The 21,761-nt window shown below is 35.4% G+C and overlaps 1 protein-coding gene across 1 annotated transcript in view; it reads right to left on the bottom strand.

The window, feature by feature from the left end:
• Positions 1-2,332: 2,332 nt before the first annotated feature.
• The window catches only part of LOC150100498 (muscleblind-like protein 2a), a 549,014-nt gene continuing 529,585 nt past the window's right edge, over positions 2,333-21,761 (bottom strand). Inside the window, 1 exon segment of the mRNA XM_090402904.1 lies at positions 2,333-6,507. Coding sequence (XP_090259030.1) covers positions 6,380-6,507 — 128 coding nt within the window. The 3' untranslated portion in view covers positions 2,333-6,379.

The raw sequence follows: 21,761 nt of genomic DNA, 5'->3' as shown, positions 1-21,761 counted from the left end.
TGACAAATAAACTAGAAATAACTCAAAGAAAAATGGAGAGGCTGATGCTAGGCATCATATTGAAAGATAAGAAGCAAAACACCTGGATAATAAGCCAGACTCCTATCACTGACATCATTCTTCACCACAAGCAACTAAAATGGAAATGGGCTGGATATCTATTCAGAAGAGATAAGCGATGGACCACCATACTAATGAACTAGATTTCAAAAGAAGGGAAACAAGGCAAAGGATGTCCTAAAAGAAGGTGGAATGATGAATTGTCAAATTTTGTCAGGAAAAATTGGTCAACCATTGCCAAGAACAGAGAAAGGTGGAAGGAACTGGAGGAGGCCTTCGTCCAACAGTGGACAGAAAATGGCTGAAAAGAAAAAGAAGCATGTATAGCCATGCAACTGACTTAAAGGCTTCAGTGTATCATTTTAAGTGTAATGTGAATTATCATTAATAAAGCTTCACTAAATCTGGTGTAGATTTCATTTGCCATCTTCATTGATCAAGTGAATATTACTTCTACTTCCCAATCAACAGGCTGTGGATTCCAATCGTTCTGAGGCATGAATATATATGAATATCTTTATTTAGGTTATAGACGATTTTCATCACTTTGTGCAAGACTACCCACCTTGCTTATGGCTTGGAAATGAGAGCTTGCATGGCTTGAAAAAGTCTCTAGAAAAGGGTGTCAGGATTATCCAATTCTTAGTTCACCCACAGAACCAATGGGATATAGGTTTAGAACTTTTGTGGGTGAGCTTTTCATAAAAATTACTGAACTTATCTAAGAAAAAATTGGCATATGAACTGCCACCACTTTTTCCAGTTGCAAGAAGAAATATTATGTGTCTACAAGCCTTGTCTGGGAAATCAAATGGTAGAGGATTGCAGCTTCACAGTTGTTTATGATTATGACATAACAACATAGGCAGCATGGTAAGTGTTTTATGTCCGTGTTTGCTGGATACTGTTTTTTTTGTGCAAGAATAAAAATTTAAGTTTCCAGGAGAAAAACCCTGTCACTTCAGTATGAGACCTGTGAAGTCTCTCATCAAAAATCTCGAACTGTCTGTGCGTGTCTACATATACATAGGTTTTGTGAATTAGTGGATGCTATAAATCATGAACTGTGCAGTGCCTATAGCATTGCTAGTAGATTAGAATCTTGGTACTGTGTTAGGCTATTATGCCTTAGTAGGTTTAATTTGATATCCCACAAATTCCACCATGGTATCAGAAAAGGATTTTCAGAAAGTATGTGGGCTAATCTGAAGCTATTCCCCATAGTCATAACATCTAGAAGACCTTCAAGGATTACAGTATCAAATTTTAATTTTGTGTTGCTCAAACTACTGAATGACAGATCTGACATGATAAGCACTTTCAAAATGAAAAATGCATTATCATTTTGAAAGTAGTTATCACTTTCAAGCTAGAAATGTTTCCACTTGAAGATGTATGTCATCTGAAATATTGCATTCCTGGTGTATTTATTTATTTTTTGTAATTGTGTCTTCAGAAATAACAGCATACCCAATCCCACAATAGCGAACATTTCATATGCTTCCACTATAATTTAAGTATAAAAATTGCAGCTTTTGCAATATATACACTGGGGGGGATGAGATGTACAAGGCCCACCTCTTGTGCTTGCCTCCACATTCTGTCACTGCCAAGTGATGAAGTGTTAGAGGAGCATATATGGTAAAATGAACCTGAATTCACCTAATCCCAGTATGGTATTACTGAGGTCTGCAAGTGTCATTTTATGATATATGGAGATGACTGCTGAGTCACACATTTATTTTTATATGCACAGTTTGAATAATTAAGTTAACTTCAGTTAAGTTAGCAGTCAACTGCTAAACAGAATGACAGTTCAATCTCAAAGTTATCTTTAAAGGCTTACGTGTTGCTCATTCTCTCTTCTTTAGTATTTTATTTGACATTACTTTTACTGAAACTTGATATCCCACCTTTATTGCTTTTTATTTTGCACATACATATTTGCCTTTGAAAATTCAAAATAAAAAATGATTTTTACAGTACTTGATGAGGTTGCTTTCTCTCTCTCTCTAATGTATCAACAATAAGATTTTCTGGAACCCTATCTTAAAGTGGAGTATTTGTTTTTGCTTTGTGTTAAGACTTTAAGAGTAATCAATGCAGTTAGATCCCTTAAGTCTGCACAAGTTTTCTTTGAAGTATTTACATGTAAAGGTAGGGTAAAATTTTTAATTATCTCAATAAATTAATAATAGTGTATCTGAAGAAATGTTGATATATGTGATTTAATATTTTAGATATATAATTCAAATGAATAAATACAGACAAATTTGGTACAAAGGTAACTTTATTTTCAATATGCCGATACGCATTAGTACAGCAATGTTTATTAGGGTTGCAGGCAAATATAGTGGAGAAATAAGTGTTTATAGCAAGCACTGGTACTAATACTACAATGGGACTGTTTTTCACAGTTCCATATTTCTTAACTATGAAGTGGTTTGGTGGCATCGTGCTCAAAAAAAGAAGCTCTCGGAGCCATTTTTTGCAATTTCTGTAAGAGCAACAGCAGCAATAGTAGCAGCAATTTCTTGTGCAAAAAATTATGCTCCAAATAGTATTAGCTACAAGGGAACTTCATTTGGACTTCAGCAGGATTCAGTAACCAGTGCCATATTTAAAAAAATTATACAAACTGTATTAAAATTTCACTGTTGCCCAACTTTGATTCACTATGGCCTGTATCATAATCTAAACAAAACTATTCTTGCACTTTGAGCAACAGATATTCTCACTCCATGTAAACAACCTGGCTTTCTAGGTCCCCTGCATTATTTGAAGAATTTGTCATAAACAAGTGATCCCTGTGAGGCACAAGAATTCCCTTGGTTGGGGATTGACTAACTATCCACCAAATCAAATCTGACATTAAGAAATGTATCATACTAAAAACTATAAAATGAATGGCATTTGTTATGAGTAATATATATATATAATATGTTACATAAATCCATTGTTATTTTGGAGCACTGGCTGCAGTGTTTTAACAAAGTCTAGTTTTCAGTTTGCATAACATTTTTGGGCTTTCTTATAGTACTTTATCATGGAAAATGATACTATTTAAATTGAAAAAATAGTTTCCAGTTTATTTCAAAGAGAGGCATTGACTTTTACTGAATAGTAAAACATTTGAAGAAACTAGACTTTGTTCCTTTTATTTTATTTTTTGATAAACTATTGTCAAAATAGTCTCAAACATCTAAAGCTACTGCACTTTACCTGTATATTTATATATATATATATATATATGTGTGTGTGTGTGTGTGTGTATGTATATACATAAATGAACTTTCAAACAGCTAGATTTCATTCATAAAACTTATTTAAAATGTGGTCATCTTATACTCACTAATATAAAACATGAATAGAATATTTCATTTTAATACAATAAACTGCATTCCATTATATTTAATAAATGTTTTCATAAATGAATCGGAAACAGTCAAACTACTAGGAAGATATAAAAACAGCTTGCAAAGAAAAAAACTTGAAGTAAAACAAATGTAAAAAATATGCTTTCAAATAGAGTGAAACACATGTTTACATGTTTACAGACTACATGATACAAAAATTCAAGTCAAATTTCAACCAAGAAGGAACTTTGTTCATCACAGTTGTGAAGATATCTTAACATGCAGTGAATGTAGTTTTTTTTCTTTTTTTGTGGAGTGTTATTCTACATACTGCTACATATGCTGGGTATTATATAAAACCCTTACATCTAGTGTTAATGAATAGGAGTAAATGTAATTGCACAGGCATGTACAAGATACTGTGACCATTTACTAAGTTGCTACTGGGACATCTATTAAGAAAACTACATGGGATGTGGCACTCCAGTTCACTGTAGACTTTGAGGACATATCACATTGTCAAAGACATATAACCTCATACATACAGACAACTCCAACCAGAAACATAGCACCAATCTCATGAGGGTAAAAGTTCTATTCCCCCCATATATACAGATAACCTTCTCTTGGTTCACAGAGATTGAATGAAGCCTCTATTAAACTGATATACTAACTGGACGTTCTCGCATTGGGTGGGAGATGCTTCCAAGTGTAGCTACCACACTTCCAGTAATCACTGAGGATCTATGTCTAGGGTAGCAAGAGGTTCTGTGTTGCTATATGCCATTTAAGAAATATTCCCACCTTCATTTAGAGGACTGCAAGCTGTCAGAAGCTATCTTCTTTAACTTGCAATATACTTATCAGAATCAGAGAGCTTATCGAATGCTAAAAAAATCTATATATGCAATCAAGAAAATGCAAAGAAATAAGTCCACATTGTTATTATTACTAATTTTGTTTTTAAATATGCACTTATTTAACAAAAGTGTGAATCTACTATATATTCTATGATAGACTATCCTTCTATTAATGAGATCATACGCTGCTCAGGAATGTTATTTCTGATAAAAAAAAAAAGAGAAAAAGAAAAAAAAAGAAAAAAACTATTAAAAAAAAAAGAAAAGTTTTTTTTTTTTTTTTTTTCATGCAGTACTTCAGCTAATGGCATATCAGAATAATATGACTGGAAAAATTGATTCTTGCTATGAAAGTTCAAGTTCGTTCTGCAAAATTAGGAAGATCATCAAGAGCGAGTCCATTATGACAATTTGTCATTAGGCAACATTAATTTAAATCATTTTTCCCAAAATATCACTTTTAATTTTATACATTCTATTCTAAGGCTGTTACAAACTGTAGAAAGGGATGGCAGCTGAGTATCACGTCACCATCAAACTAATTACTAACCTATATAAATCTTATATACAAAGCCAGGAACAGATAATTAGTAGTAGTGATTTTTTTCCCTCATTTTGCCAGTCTTGTTTAAAGATTTGCACGATTTTAATTTTTAAAAAGTATTGCATTAACAAAGAATAAAGAAAACACTCCCATTTTCATAGAACTTTAATGGTATAACTCCTTATTAACAATAAACTGATTAAACTATTAAGGCTGTGATTAATAGTTATATCTACTATTCAAAACTCACAGTCTTCTTATTTTTTAACATTAAGTATGCATGCTTTCATTCCTGGCCAAGCAATTAAGAGTGTTGTTAAACCATAAACTTTTGGTGTAGTTTTTTTTTTTTTTTTTTTTTTAATTTTTATTTTAAAGTCATTTCCATGTCTCAGATTTTGATGGCTTTAGGCAAGCAGGCTAGATCACTACTCAGCTGCTAATTTACCCTGCTGTACCGGGTTTCGGCTACTAACTGATAAATTAACATGGAAGATCTCTAAAAAATTTTTTTTTTAATTCCAAAACAAGTTTTTCCCTCTTTCTCTCTCTCTCACTTTTTTTCCCTTTTTATTTGCAAACAATGTTATGGTACTTTGTTATAGTAATGTGTGTGTGCATCACCGGACAGAATAGTATGTTCACAAAATCATCTTAACACCTCAGATATAAAAGTTATCTTTAAGCAAATAGAAACATTAAATTGACAACATTTGAAACATTTTAAATTACTTTACCAGAATTTACAAAGATTTGTAGGTAATAAAACAATATTGACATACAAAACATTATTAAAAATACTCTCCTGTGAAGAAAACATAAAATTTTCTTTACCTCTGATACTGTCTATTATCCTACTGTCATTTGTATGCCCCCACACTTTTTACTCCCACAATTGACAGTAATACTGTATTTGTACACCAACACTTCTATGAGAAATGTCAAACATGACTTTCACTCTGCTTTATAACAATACAGTTAGGCACTACTGCCTCAAATACTGCACTGAATATCACTTGCATAGACAGTAATAAATGAGTACTTCTTAAGTCATCTTGTGAAAGTAGGCTGCAGTGTAAAGTAGAAGCAACTTAAGATGAACATGAATACAACAAAACAGGAGAGTTGTGTTAGAGTGACAGCTCCAGCTTCAGAGGTGTGGGTGGGGTGCATGGTAGGAGGGTTTAGAGCATGGCACACAAGGTGACTGGAATACTGAGGAGTGCAGGAAAAAGTAATGTCACTTATTTTTTTTTTTTCTTTTCATTCAAAGTGTTCTCCTCACCTCTGCACCATTAGTCTTAAAGGAAGCCTCTGACTAGATGCCCGACACAGGGAATGTCTCCTCAGAACGTGCCTCCAAAAGATGCAAGAATAAATTCTGTATCACAGAAGGAATTCATTAGACTAACAGTGTAGTTTGACAGGCAAGAGTGATTTCTGAGGACACATAGGGAGAGCTTCACCTGAGCAATGGGAACATCCACAGTCCATCTGTCCTTGTCTCACCCTAGAAGAGGGAGCTGTCATCACCAGACCTTGCTAATGTCCTGCCTAAGTCACAGCAGGGTGTTGAAGAAAGGGGGTGGCAACGGCACATGATAGTACTTGCACAAGGGGCGAGTACATTTTCCCTTCATGGCATCCCGGCACACTGTCACCTTTCCATCAACCACTTCCACATAATCTGCAAAAAAATTTTTCAATTAATATAATTTTCACAACCACATACTTATACAATATTTCTTGATAGAAAATAGCAAAATGGAATAATTTCAAAATACATAAAACTTGTTTATTTGGTAAAGAAATAATGTCTGTCTCTCCCAACACACAAACATTTATTAAAAGACCAAGATGTCGGCTATCATTCGTGTTATTTTTGTTGGTATTAACTTGCATCATATTACAGCAAAAACTATAATTTTATTAACTCTGACAAACTGGTAGGAACACAAGGCACTATAACCAATGATTGCAGTATACTATTCAAATCTGAAAATACACCCTAACTCAACATCACCAGAGTTAAAGATCGGTACTATCAACATAAGAAGCCTGAATGGCAAAGAAATGGAGCTAGCTGAGGAATTAGATAAGTACCAGATCGACATAATAGGGGTGACTGAAACAAAAAAGACAAAAACTGGTGAGATCTTTCTGAGCAATAAATAGAAAATGTTATATTCAGGCAATGACAATCAAGGAAAAGAAGGAGTAGCCATAGTATTCAACACAAAATACGAGGCTAATCTTCTTGAATGGCAGTCAGTCTCAAGTAGAGTAATGTTGGCAAATATGAGAATGGGGAACCGGACAATGAGACTTATTTGTGCCTATGGTCCCACAGAACGTTCTACTAAGGTAGAAGTGGAGGAATTTTTTGAGGCTTTAGAAAAAGCAACTGACACAATGAAAAAGGAAAAGTTGGTCCTTGTTGGGGATCTAAATAGCAGAGTAGGAAATGATTCTGAGACATACAAAAATATTTTGGGAAAATTCGGAGAAAAGAGCAAAGCTGATAATAATGGCAAATATCTGTTGGATTTCTGATCAAGACATGGACTAGATATTATTACTAACACCATGTTCCAACATAAAAATGTGCACAAATTAACATGGAAAGAAGAGGCAAGGAATAAGAAAAGTTTCATTGACTATGCTATTGTTGATAGTGAGGTTTTCTCCCTGGTGCAGGACACCAGCGTGTACAGAGGATTTGAAATTGGAAGTGATCACTATTTAGTCTTGAGCAGGATAAAATTGAATTGCATATTGAAAAGAATAACATGTAAGAAAGTTTTAAAGCGAATAAAAGTTGAGCAACTTTCAGATGTGAACTGTAGACTAAAATACACAAAAATTATTGAAGAAAAAATGAAAGAGTTTGAGAACAGGAATCAAACCTTGGAGATTCAGTGGCAAACCATGAAGAAATCCCTGATTGATTCAGCTAGAGAGGCATGTGGTGAAATTGTCTGCAAGGATAGAAAAATTAGAACTCCATGGTGGACACAGGAAGTTAAAGAGGCAGTGAAGGAAAAGAAGAAAGCATATCAAAAGTTCCTAGCAAATAAGTCGGCTTGTGCTCTTAGAGAATACAGAGACAAATGTAAGAAAGCAAAACACTGTGTGAAACTAGCTAAACAAAAGTCATGGAAGGACTTTGGCAAGAACATAGAAAATAAATATCAAGAAGGTGGCAAAATATTCTGGAGGTTGTTGAAGAAGCTTAAGAATGGAGGAAAGAGTGCTGTAAAAGGAGTTAGAGATGATAAAGGTGACATGAAAACGGAATAAAAAGATATCCTTGAAGTATGGAGTAATTACTTTGAAAAACTGCTAAATGAAACAAGCAGTGATGACAGCACAGTGGTAAAAAAACACTGACCAGGCATGCAGTCAGGAATACATATCCATACTTGAAGTAGAAAAAGCCTTCAAAGGCTTGAAATGTGGAAAGGCAGCAGGAGGAGATGATATTCGACCAGAAATGTTGAAGTATGGTGGTATAAGAGTCTTACAGTGGCTGCACTGCATAATTCAGAAAGACTGGACAGAGGGATGAATTCCACATGATTGGAGTAGAGCTCTCATAGTACCCATATATAAAAAGGGAAATAAAACTGAATGTGAGAATTACAGAGGTATTTCCCTACTGACTGTTCCTGGCAAGATCTATGCAAGTATACTTGAGAAACAGTTGAGAAGAATTGTGGAAGAAAATCTTGGTGAAGAACAAGCTGGATTCAGGCCAAATAGAGGCTGCCGGGATCAGATCTTCACTTTACGACAAATAGTTGAGAAAGCATGGGAATATAACAAAGATCTGTATTTAAGTTTTGTCGATTTGGAAAAGGCATATGACAAGGTGCCAAGAGAGAAGCTATTCAAAACGCTGCAGTTATATGGTGTCAATGGGGCATTATATCAAGCGATACTTAGTCTTTACTTGAGTTGTAAGTCAGCAGTTAGAATTGAAGGAGGTACAGGAGGATGGTTTAATGTTAAATCTGGTGTGAGACAAGGATGTACATTATATCCTCTGTTATTCATTATCTATATGGATCACATTATGAAGGAAAGTGGTATTAAACATGATATCAAAATTGGAGATGTTAATGTCAGCTCTTTGGTTTATGCAGATGATGTTATACTTCTAAATAAATCCACTACAAGTCTGCAAGATTCTCTGACTAAATTGAATAACTGTTGTAATAGATATGGTATGACGGTCAGCATTAAAAAGACAAAGACAATGAAAATATTCAGAATCATTGAAAATGTCAACTGTGTTGTGAATGGAGAACCTGTGGAACAAGTAAAACGTTTTCAGCTACTTAGGCACGATTTTTAGTTAAGATGGTAAATTAAATATAGAAATAGACAACAGAATCAGCAAAGCTGGTATGGTGGGAAGTCAATTGAATAAATTCATATGGAATAAGAGAGAAATTAGTCAGAACACTAAATTAGCTGTATACAAGACAGTGTTCAAACCATTTTAACTTATGGATCTGAGAGCTGGGTCAGAAATAAAACACTTGACCAAAGACCAGAGACCGCAGATATGAGAGTCCTGAGAAAGATTAGAGGCGTGAACCGATGGCATCAATGGCAATATCATATTAAAAACGAGGATATTAGGAATGAACTAGACATTGTCAGCATCCAGGAATGTGTTAGCAGAGCTAATCTCAGGTGGTATGGTCATTTAAATAGAATGGGAGAGGAAAGATTAGCAAAACAAGTGTTCTCTGCCAGGTTGGCAGGAAAACGGCCCAGAGGAAGACCAAGATATAGGTGGATTGATACGGTACAAAGTGCCTTAGACGATAGAAATATAAGATCTGATAATGTTGGAGTCTTGACAAGTAACAGACTGATTTGGAGGAAAATTGTAGATAGGAAGTTAGTAATGATGTAATTTTTTCATGTAGTACTGTCATATCCTGTACACCCCTTGAGTGTAGATGGCTGGAATTTGATGATGATGATATTCAAATTGTAATAGAAACAAGCAAGAACTAAAGTACTGTATGGGACTAAAGAGATAGGTTGCCTTGGTTGATGGTGTGTGTAAAAAATTGAGTATTAATGGAGAATCAGATTTTCACTTTGAGACAGTCAAGAAATCATGGGAATACCAATCTGTATTTGCATTTCATAGATATCAAGAAAAGCCATGTGATAAGATTCCATGAGAGAAAAGCTGTTCGAAATTCTGCAATTATATTGTGTAAATAGTACATTATGCTCGGCATTATATCCTATACTGGTAAATCAGCAGTTTGAATTGGAGGAGGAATAGGAAAATGTCTTTTCATGTAAAATTTTATGTTAGGCAAGGATGCATTATGAAATAAAGTGACATTATATCTGATATCAAAATCATAGATATTAAAGTTCAGGTCCTTACTTTATGCAGATCACATTATACTCCTAAATAAATTCACTCAAAGTATCTAAGGACTAACTAAATTCAGGGACTGCTCCAAAGTTGGTATAAAAATTAGCAATAACAAGATTAAAACTATGAAAACAGGCAGGATCACTGAAAATATCAAATGTATTCTGAATACTCCTGTTGGATAATAATAATTATTATTATGATTCAGGCCTCCATGGATTCACAAGACTCACTGTGGGAGGTCCACTCCAGAAAACACAAAATCTATATCACTCTCCTTGAATCTATTGACTGTTCATGCCCTCACCACTATCAGGCAATGCATTCCACAGTTCAATCACCTTCCATGAAAGAAACCAGTCCTTACCCTCTTTCAAGGATGATCCCTTGTCCTTGCTTCCCCCCCCCCTCCTTTCAACCCTGAAACTTCCTCTCAACAGTTTTAAAGTCAATCCTATCACCTTTCCTTCTAGGGAGAGGTGATAAGTAAAAGATTTTTATCTATTTAGGCAAAAGTTCTAGTGCAGATGGCAAATAAAATTTAGACATAGATAAAAGAATAAGCTGGTATGCTGGGAAGCTACATGAATAAACATGGAATGAGGAAGAAATTGGCTAAAATAGTAAACTAGCAGTATACAAGACACCGATTGGATCTGAGAGTTGATACACGACTAGAGACACACAACAGTAATGAGAAAAATGCCACAATGATATTAAAGTGAAGATGCACCTGAAAGGACATCGTTAGCATCATCACTAGCGCACCTGGGACATCATTAGCATTCAAGAATATGTCAGCAGAGCTAATTTAAGGTGGTATGACTATTAAACAGAATGTGGTGTTTAATGCCAGGCATATACTATGGATAGACAGAAAGAGCTTAACATCTATCCATAGTAGGCCTGGCATCAAACGAGAGATTATTGTCAATCAGATCAATCATGCGTTGATCTGACTTGCAATCAAGCAGCACATTGGCCATTCCCTCACATAAGATTAAATGGAAGAAAATTATGGTACAACAAAGACACTGTTACAAGTCTGGCTAACACATTCTCTCAACAGTAGGTTGGCTGTTATTGTAAGACTACCACTTACACCCAAACACTATGAGCTGTTATGACTATAGACTACTTTAAAATTAGCACTAGGTGGTTTGGTTTATGCTTTATTGGCACAAGGATAACAAAGGTCATACTGTGCCATAGCAAAGGTTACAGCAATACACAAATAGTCAAAAGTAGTAAACAATATGCACGTATAAAAATTAAGATAAGCAATGCATCATCTACATATAAACAAAATTACAACAAAAGCCACAGCAGCACACAAACAGTCAAAGACAAAATAGCAAATATCATGTATGTACAAAAACTAAGTCAAGCAATGCAGTATCCACATATAAACAAAACCACAGCAAAGGTCACAGCAGTACATAAATAGTCAATGTAAATTAGTAAATAACATATATCTACAAGAATTAAGTTGAGCAATGCTGTATCTACATATAAATAAAATTACAGTAAAATGTGTCTGTACAAATTAGTTTTTTTGAAAGATGTTAAAAACATGAAATTTGTCTGTCTGATAATATCTGCCTTGGTGTATATGGCTTAGCTAGATACGAAAAAATTTCCTCTTTCATGAAAAGTGCTGGCATTCCACCAGAAAATGACAAATAATAAGATGTGTGTTTACACAAAGTCAAAGATAAAGTAGTAAACAATATGAATGTATAAAAGTAAAGTTAAACAATGCAGCATCTACATATAAACACAATTATAGCAAAACCTACAGAAAAGCACACAAACAGTCAAAGACAAATTAACAAATAATATGTAAGTACAAAAATCAAGTCAAGCAAAGGTTAGAGCAGTGCATAAATAGTCAATGTAAATTAGTAAATAATATTAATGTACAAAAATGACGTTAACCAATGGAAGATCTACATATAGATAAAATTACAGTCAAATGTGTTTGTACAAATTAATTTTTTGTAAAAAGTTAAAAGACATCATGGCCTTTGTCTGAGTGTGATAACATCTGCCTTAGTTTATTAGGGCAAAGCTAGATAAGTAAAAATATCATTTCTCTCTCTCATGTGAAGTGCTGGCACTCCATCAGAATATGACTAATGGCAAGATGGGTGTTGCATTTCTCACAAGTAGGTGGGTCATCGTCTGTCAGTAAATAAGCATGTGTAAGATGACTGTGACTTATGTGGAACCTAGCAAGAACAACTTCCTCTGTTCAACCCCTGCAAAGGCTAGACTGCCATAATTTAATTTCAGGTTTAATTTGATAGAGCTTATTATTAGTCTCTCTGTTCCAAGAGAGCTGCCACTGGAATAGGAGTTTTTGTCTGATAATCTGTGTGTGGTACAGGCAGATGATGTTTGAGAAACAAGCTTACCTCACTGAAATATCTGCAGCCTCATTTCCCTTAATACCAACATGGCTTGAAATCCAAAAGAAGCAAACAAGGTGTAGCTTCCATAACTGAAAGAGGAGATGCTGAATAAGAGAGATCACTGGATGTTGCTGTAGTCCTAGACTTTTTACTGCCTGGCAAGTCTAAATATATTATGCACCTTTCGAAGTGGTGGAATCTAATATATTTTAATGTAAGCTCTATTACATTCAGCTCTGCTGTAAAGTTGCTACATTCTGGTTAGATTTGTGCAGATATAATGGTGTCTGGAAAGTTGGCAGGAGATTCCACTAGGTCCTCCAAATCTGAGCCATCTGTGTAGACAATTACAAAATCAGAGTATTCAGTTCAATGAGCTTTGAAGAGATGCTGGTCTGCTGGTAGACCACAGGAGTAGAAAATTTGGTAGTCTGCTGAAAGAAAAGCTACATGCTAGCATGTATGACTACCATGGTGACTGATGGTATCTGAGCTATGTTATCTGCTGCAATTTCTAGTGCTTGTAAGAGAGATTTTATCTGCAAACCGAAGGATTTTATGGCAGTCTGTTGAGTGTTGTAAAGACTCTTGAATTGTGATTGAAGATGTTTGGATATGTGGAGTGCCTTGGCAGTGATTTATTTTAGTTATGTATACCAGAGACAACTGCTGACATCGAAACAACGAAGGTAGTTCCATTTACCTCGATGTACAGACTAGGAATAGGTGACGTGCAAAATGCTACAGTTGCAATTCTGATAGCTTCATTGGTGGGTAAGCCTAGCCATCACAGTGTACTCTCTCTCTGGCTGAAGTATAGACTTCAGACCCACAGCCAAGTTTTGATCTTATCAATGCTCTGCACAATTGATGTATAGGTCTATCAGAACCTCAGTGGGTGGAAGATATTTTTGTAATAGATTTCACGGTTTGATATGAACACAGATGATTAAGAAAATAACTATTTATTAACTTAAAAGCTAATATTTTGCTGGTATTATATCCAGCATCTCCACTTTACAATGGAACTAGAAGCCAATGACTGCCTACCCTTCCTGGACACACTGATCACACGTCTTCCAGAAGGTGCCTTATCATTTTCAGTTTATAGAAAACCCACACATACAGGAAGATACACAAACAATCACACCATCACCCTTCTCAACAATATGGTATCTTAAAAATGCTAACCCATAGAGCTAGAGCAATCTGTTCCAATGACATTGCTCTCACTGCTGAACTTTCTCACCTACGACACACCTTCTTAACCAACGGTTATAATCCCCATAAAATAGATAACATACTAAATGCTACCCAGAAATCCCCTCTATTTATTACAGAAGACTACAACAAAACTATCACCATCCCATACATTAAAGGCACATCTGAAAAGATATCTAGGGTGCTTAACAAACACCAACTACGCACAGTATTTAAACCTTATGTAAAAATTAGCAACTCTCATCTGTTCACCTAAGGACAAATGCACTCCTTTATCAATCCAGGAGTCTATGAAGTGCCCTGTTCTTGCCATCAAGCCTACTACGGACAGACAGGAAGAACTGTGGACATCCGCCTCAGTGAACACAAAAAATATATCCCACACTTTTGCTATGGCAAATCAGGTCTGGCAGACCATGCTTTGGATACCCCTGCACACAGGATCAATTAGAAAGAAACAAAAGTAATGCACAGAAGCTTCTACAAGTGAGAGAGGTTGTTCCTGGAATAAACAGAAGCTTTAAAACATACTCCAAACCTTAACAAGTATGGCTGTATAAATTTATCAAAGATTTGGGAGACAGTCATCTTAAGACCAAATTAATATTTATTACTTTTATTTTATTTCATTTTTTCAAACTTTCTAAGACTATCATTTGGACTATTATTTCAAAACTTTGAATTTTTTTTTTTTTTTTTTTAAACCTAGATGGCACCATATTAGGACTTTAGTCTTGTGTTGCACGCTGCAATTACTTTTACTAGCCCCACTGTTACACTGGATTGTGGTTGTTTTGCATTTGTAACTAACTTTGTGTTGTGTGCTCTGAAGATGCTGGATATAATACCAGCGAAATATTAGCTTTTAAGTTAATAAATAGTTATTTTCTTAATCATCTGTGTTCACATCAAACCGTGAAATCTATTACAAAAATGTCTGATGAACACATAAGCCTATCCACGGGTGGAAGATAAGGTGCGTAGAATGTTCATTGCTTTATGGCACTTGTCCCTTAACTGATACATGAGGAGGTAATGAGAGTTTACTAGCATATATCAGTTCCCAGAACTTGGTTTACAGCACAACTGGGATTAGTTATTGTCCTCAGTCAGAGATCTGGGTCTGGATGAAGACTATGCCTGTGGAAAAAATGCACACAAACTGTCTTCTGCTGTGAAAATCTAAACCCATTTGCAAGTGTCCATTTTGAGAGATGGTCAATGTCTTTCTATGATTCTCATATTACATGAATGACAGAAGATGGAAAAGTCATACACATATAGGGCATTACTTACTGTTGGAGGACGTTGGTCTGTTATTGAGCTGATATTGATTGCAAGAATTGTGACACTTAGAACGGAACCTTGCGGGACTCCCTCTTCTTTGTTTATAGGGTTGGGAGAAGGCAGTATCAACCAGGACTTGGAAGATTCAGTTGAATAAGAAGGTTTTGATAAAAAGAGGGACATTCTCTGTAAGTCTGAAATAATGCAAATCTTTCAGTATTCCAAATCTCCAAGCAGTATCATATGTTTTTTTTTCTATATAAAAAAAAAACAATACTAGATGCTTGTGTTTTAGGAAGGCATCTCTAATGGATGCCTCCAATTGATGATAATCAGTAATAGTATAATTTTTTCCAGATTTTTTGGACAAGCAGCTGGTGTCAGAATAACTGGATGGTGTTATTTGAGAGTTTTAATTATAATTGCCTTTTGCCAGGCATCTGGAAATGTGCTGTCACAGAAAATTCTGTTATCCATGGCCAATCCTGACAGATGTTTTACCGTTGCATAATGGATATCATCAGGTCCAACAGCAGTTGGAGGACATTTATAAGCAAAGTGGCTTCCAGTTCCACTTAGGTAAACAGCCTACTGTATTCTTCAGCACCATTAGAAGAAAACTGGAGTTTTTTTTTTTTTTTGCTTTGCTTTTTGGGCAAGGACCCTGGGGTATGATCTTTCTATCAAAAGTTAAATAATAGTCGGAAAGATTTTCAGCCTAGAAAAACATTATGTAGGGATGAGGAAGGTATAATTTTGAGTGGGAATGAAATGACAGAAAGAAGATAAGCAGACCATTTCGGTTAACTATTGAATTCAAATATATCTGGTCAATTAGATGATGTGGAAGAGAGCCAAGATTAAGAAGATGTTGAACCAGTACCAACAGATGCAGAAGTGGAGGCAGCTATTAAAAAGACTTAAGAAAAACAAGGCTCCTCGAATTTATAGGATACAAGCAGAATTAATTAAAAGTGCAGGTACAGAATACTTCAAGCAGCTGTGTCAACTTATCAACAAAATCTCGATAAATGAAACAATTCCAGACAAATGGCATCTGAACATTTAATATGCCCCATCCATAAGAAAGATGATGTAATGATACGTTCTAACTATAAAGGAATTAATTTACTATGCACAACTTATAAAATTTTCTCTAACATTCTATTTAAGAGAATTTATCCCTATGCAGAGAATGTTATTGGCAATTATCAGTGTGGATTCCATCAATTAAGATCTACAAATGATCAGATTTTTAATATACACCAATTACTTGAAAATTGTAATGAATTTGGAATTGAAACACCACCTTTTCATAGATTTTAGAACCGCATATGATAATATAGATAGATGTAACTTATTTATTGCAATCCTTAGAGATGCCTGTGGCATAATTATAATTAATAACTTAACATGTATAAAACCAACAGTAATAACTTTAATGAATTAAAAGGTACAAATATTTCATACTGAAAGTAACAGTACATCATCAGTGTAGAACAAACAGTTAAAGGAATGGAATCAAAATTCTGCCATTAGGTTCTGAGATGCCTGAAATATAAGGGATTGGAACTCTGCAGTCTGTTGAAGAATCCTGAAGTGGTGTTGGAACATAGGAGTCAGTTATCTGTTGGATTCAATTAGGGTTGTAACCATTTGATTCTATTAATTTTTTTTATAGTGAAAAGTACTTGTTGTAAGCTTAAGGGGGGAGAGGAGCACACTTTATGTGATCTATTACTTAAAGATTTGATAATTCCGATTATTTGAGAGGTGTGATGAGCAGACTTTTGATGAATGTATCTGCCGGTAAAGGTACGTTTTAGACACTTGCTGACAAAGTACCAGAGGATGTGCGTGTAAGGAGGATGTCCAAGAATGGTAGACTACCAGCCTTTTCTTTTTCCATGGTGAAATGAATGCATTGGGTGAAGGCTATTTATCTGTTGTAGGAATGTGGTAAGTTCCTCTTCAGCATGTGGCCAAATAACAAAGACATCATCGACACACTGAAACCAAAGAAAGTGTTGGGAATGAATGGATGAAAACAAGGTGTCTTCCAGATGTTTCAAAAAATAGTTTGCCAAAGGTGGAGACAGAGGCTACCCATGGCAGTACCTTCAACTTGTTTGTAGATCTTATTTTTCCAGCTGAAATATCCTGAATGTATAACAAATTCAAAATTCTTTGCAATATCCGGAAGATAATCATCATATAGTAAGTTGATAGTGCCAGCTAATGGAATACTGGTAAAAAGAGAAACAATATTAAAACTGATTAACAAGTCAGACTCTTTGATTTGAATATCCTTGATTTGTTCAAGAAAATGTGTAGAATTTTTGATCAATGATCTAGAATGTCCAGTAAAGGCAATTAATGAACATGACAAAAATTTAGTAATTCGATACGTGGGAGAGTCAATACAATTCACAATGGGTTTTACTGAATAACCTTTATGAATTTTTGGAAGGCCATATAAACGAGGAGTTTTTCCAAAATGAGTGCACAGTTTATCCACATTGTTTTGATCCCAACTGATAACTTCATCAGGCAACTTATTTAGTTGTTTAATTTGTGAATTTGTAGGATTATTATTGATAGGAGGAGGTATCTTGTAAAAGGCAGGTTACTTTACTATCATAGTCAGCCTTATCGATGAACACTACAGCTTTTCCTTTATCAGCTTTTGAAATAGATATTTCACTATTTTTTCTTAACGAAGTTAGTGCATGGATTTCAGCACTTGATAAATTAATGGCAGTATTTGCTTTTAAAAAGAGAGGCAGCAACTTCAAATCTTAATTTATTATCATCTTCCCTAGAAAGTCCTGACAGATTACGTTCGATGTTATGCAAAAAATCGAGATAAGGGATGTATTTAGGTACTACTGCAAAATCAAGGCCTTTAGTTAGCTAATGCACTTGTTTCAGCATCAGATAAAGGACGTCCAGAAATATTAACTATCCATTTATTCGTAAGAGCGTTGACAGAGCTAATTTTTTGCTTACGGTATAACGATTCATTTTTTGTATAAGTTTGCAGGAATGTTTTTCATAGGAACAGGCTAAAGATTGTTTAGACACTTGAAGAACGATATCCAGTAATTTGTCATCTGGGACAGCTGAAATTTTTCTTCATCATCATCATCAAATTCCTGCCATGTACCCTCAAGGGGTGTACAGGATATGACAGTACTACATGAAAAAATTACATCATTACTAACTTCCTATCTACAATTTTCCTCCAAATCAGTCTGTTACTTGTCAAGACTCCAACATTATCAGATCTTATATTTCTATCGTCTAAGGCACTTTGTACCGTATCAATCCACCTATATCTTGGTCTTCCTCTGGGCCGTTTTCCTGCCAACCTGGCAGAGAACACTTGTTTTGCTAATCTTTCCTCTCCCATTCTATTTAAATGACCATACCACCTGAGATTAGCTCTGCTAACACATTCCTGGATGCTGACAATGCCAAGTTCTTTCCTAATATCCTCATTTTTAATATGATATTGCCATTGATGCCATCTGTTCACGCCTCTAATCTTTCTCAGGACTCTTATATCTGCGGTCTCTAGTCTTTGGTCAAGTGTTTTACTTCTGACCCAACTCTCAGATCCATATCTGAGAGTTGGGTCAAGTTGTATACAGCTGTATACAACTGTCTTGTATACAGCTAATTTAGTGTTCCGACTAATTTCTCTCTTACTCCATATGAATTTATTCAATTGACTTCCCACCATACCAGCTTTGCTGATTCTGTTGTCTATTTCCATATTTAATTTACCATCTTCAGTAAAAATCGTGCCTAAGTAGCTGAAATGTTTTACTTGTTCCACAGATTCTCCATTCACAACACAGTTGACATTTTCAATGATTCTGCCTATTTTCATTGTCCTTGTCTTTTTATTGCTGACCTTCATACCATATCTATTACAACAGCTATTCAATTTAGTCAGAGAATCTTGCAGACTTGTAGCGGATTTATTTAGAAGTATAACATCATCCGCATAAAGCAAAGAGCTGACATTAACATCTCCAATTTTGATATCAGGTTTAATACCACTTTCCTTCATAATGTGATCCATATAGATAATGAATAACAGAGGGGATAATGTACATCCTTGTCTCACACCAGATTTAACATTAAACCATCCTCCTGTACCTCCTTCAATTCTAACTGCTGACTTACAACTCAAGTAAAGACTAAGTATCGCTTGATATAATGCCCCATTGACACCATATAACTGCAGCGTATTGAATAGCTTCTCTCTTCGCACCTTGTCATATGCCTTTTCCAAATCGACAAAACTTAAATACAGATCTTTGTTATATTCCCAGGCTTTCTCGACTATTTGTCGTAAAGTGAAGATCTGATCCTGACAGCCTCTATTTGGCCTGAATCCAGCTTGTTCTTCACCAAGCTTTTCTTCCACAATTCTTCTCAACCGTTTCGCAAGTATACTTGCATAAATCTTGCCAGGAACAATCAATAGGGAAATACCTCTGTAATTCTCACATTCAGTTTTATTTCCCTTTTTATATATGGGTACTATGAGCGCTCTACTCCAATCATCGGGAATTCGTCCCTCTGTCCAGGCTTTCTGAACTATTCAGTGCAGCCATTGTGAGACTCTTATACCACCATACTTCAGCATTTCTGGTCGAATATCATCTACTCCTGCTGCCTTTCCACATTTCAAGCCTTTGATGGCTTTTTCTACTTCAAGTATGGATATGTATTCCTGACTGCATGCCTGGTCAGTGTTTTTTTTTATCACTGTGCTGTCATCACCGCTTGCTTCATTTAGCAGTTTTTCAAAGTAATTACTCCATACTTCAAGGATATCTTTTTCTCCTGTTTTCATGTCACCTTTATCATCTCTAACTCCTTTTACAGCACTCTTTCCTCCATTTTTAAACTTCAACAACCTCCAGAATATTTTGCCACCTTCTTGATATTTATTTTCTATATTCTTGCCAAAATCCTCCCATGACTTTTGTTTAGCTAGTTTTACACACTGTTTAGCTTTCTTACATTTGTCTCTGTATTCTGTAAGAGTAAAAGCTCACTTATTTGCCAGGAACTTTTGATATGCTTTCTTCTTTTCCTTCACTGCCTCTTTAACTTCCTGTGTCCACCAGGGAGTTCTGTTTTTTTTTTTTTATCCTTGCACACAACCTCACCACATGCCTCTCTGGCAGAATCAATCAATGTTTTCTTCAGAGTTTGCCACTGAATCTCCAAGGCTTGATTCCTGTTCTCAAACTCTTTCATTTTCTTTTCAATAATCTTTGTGTGTTTTAGTCTGCAGTTCATATCTGAGAGCTGCTCAACTTTTATTCACTTTAAAACTTTCTTACATGTTATTCTTTTCAATATGAAATTCAATTTTATCCTGCTCAAGACTAAATAGTGATCTCTTCCAATTTCAAATCCTCTGTACACTCTGGTGTCCTGCACCAGGGAGAAAACATCACTATCAACAATAACATAGTCATTGAGACTTTTCTTATTCCTAGCCTCTTCTCTCCATGTTAATTTGTGCACATTTTTATGTTGGAACATGGTGTTAGTAATAACCAGTCCATGTCCTGAGCAGAAATCCAACAGATATTTGCCATTATTAGTTTTGCTCTTTTCACCAAATTTTCCCAAAATATTTTTGTATGTCTCACAATCATTTCCTACTCTGCTATTTAGATCCCCAATAAGGACGACCAACTTTTCCTTTTTCATTGTGTCAGTTGCTTTTTCTAAAGCGTCAAAAAATTCCTCCACTTCTACCTTAGTAGAACCTTCTGTGGGACCATAGGCACAAATAAGTCTCAATGTCCAGTTTCCCATTCTCATATTTGCCCACATTACTCTACTTGAGACTGACTGCCATTCAAGAAGATTAGCCTCGTATGTTGTGTTGAATACTATGGCTACTCCTTCTTTTCCTTGATTGTCATTGCCTGAATATAACATTTTGTATTTATTGCTCAGAAAGATCTCACCAGTTTTGGTCTTTTTTGTTTCAGTCACCCCTATTATGTCGATCTGGTACTTATCTAATTCCTCAGCTAGCTCCATTTCTTTGCCATTCAGGCTTCTTATGTTGATAGTACCAATCTTTAACTCTGGTGATGTTGAGTTGGGGTTTGTTTTCAGATTTGTTCCAGTAGCTGACTTTTCGCTGTTCGCCCTATTTCCCTGGTGAAAACAACTGGGGCCTTGTTTAACTGGGCGACGCCCCAGCCGGCATGAAATTTTGTCATGTTGTACCATCATTTTTTTATTTTGGTTTAACCAATAAGAATACAATTTGGTCGGCTAAATCCCAAATTGCCAACCCATCCTCGTTCATTCAGTATCGAAGTAGATACCCAACAGGGTGCACCACGAGAAGGTGAGGATTGGACATTAGGTCAGAAGCCCTGGTCGGTTCTCCGCATTCCTTTAAAGGCTATGTGGAGGTCTCCTCTCAGTTATACAGCTTTGACCCTTAAGCAGCCCTTGAAATTTTTCTTTCAAGATCCAAAATAGAATGAACGTTAGATGCTAAATCTTTTTTTAGTCGCCCGAAGTTGGTTATGCAATTTACATTTGTGCAAGTTTTTC

Source organism: Typopeltis vanoorti, chromosome 13 (assembly GCF_054136105.1).
Source record: "Typopeltis vanoorti isolate ZY-2024b chromosome 13, IOZ_Tvanoo_1.0, whole genome shotgun sequence".
Classification (NCBI taxonomy): domain Eukaryota; kingdom Metazoa; phylum Arthropoda; class Arachnida; order Uropygi; family Thelyphonidae; genus Typopeltis; species Typopeltis vanoorti.
This window is presented reverse-complemented; position numbering and strand designations above follow the sequence as displayed.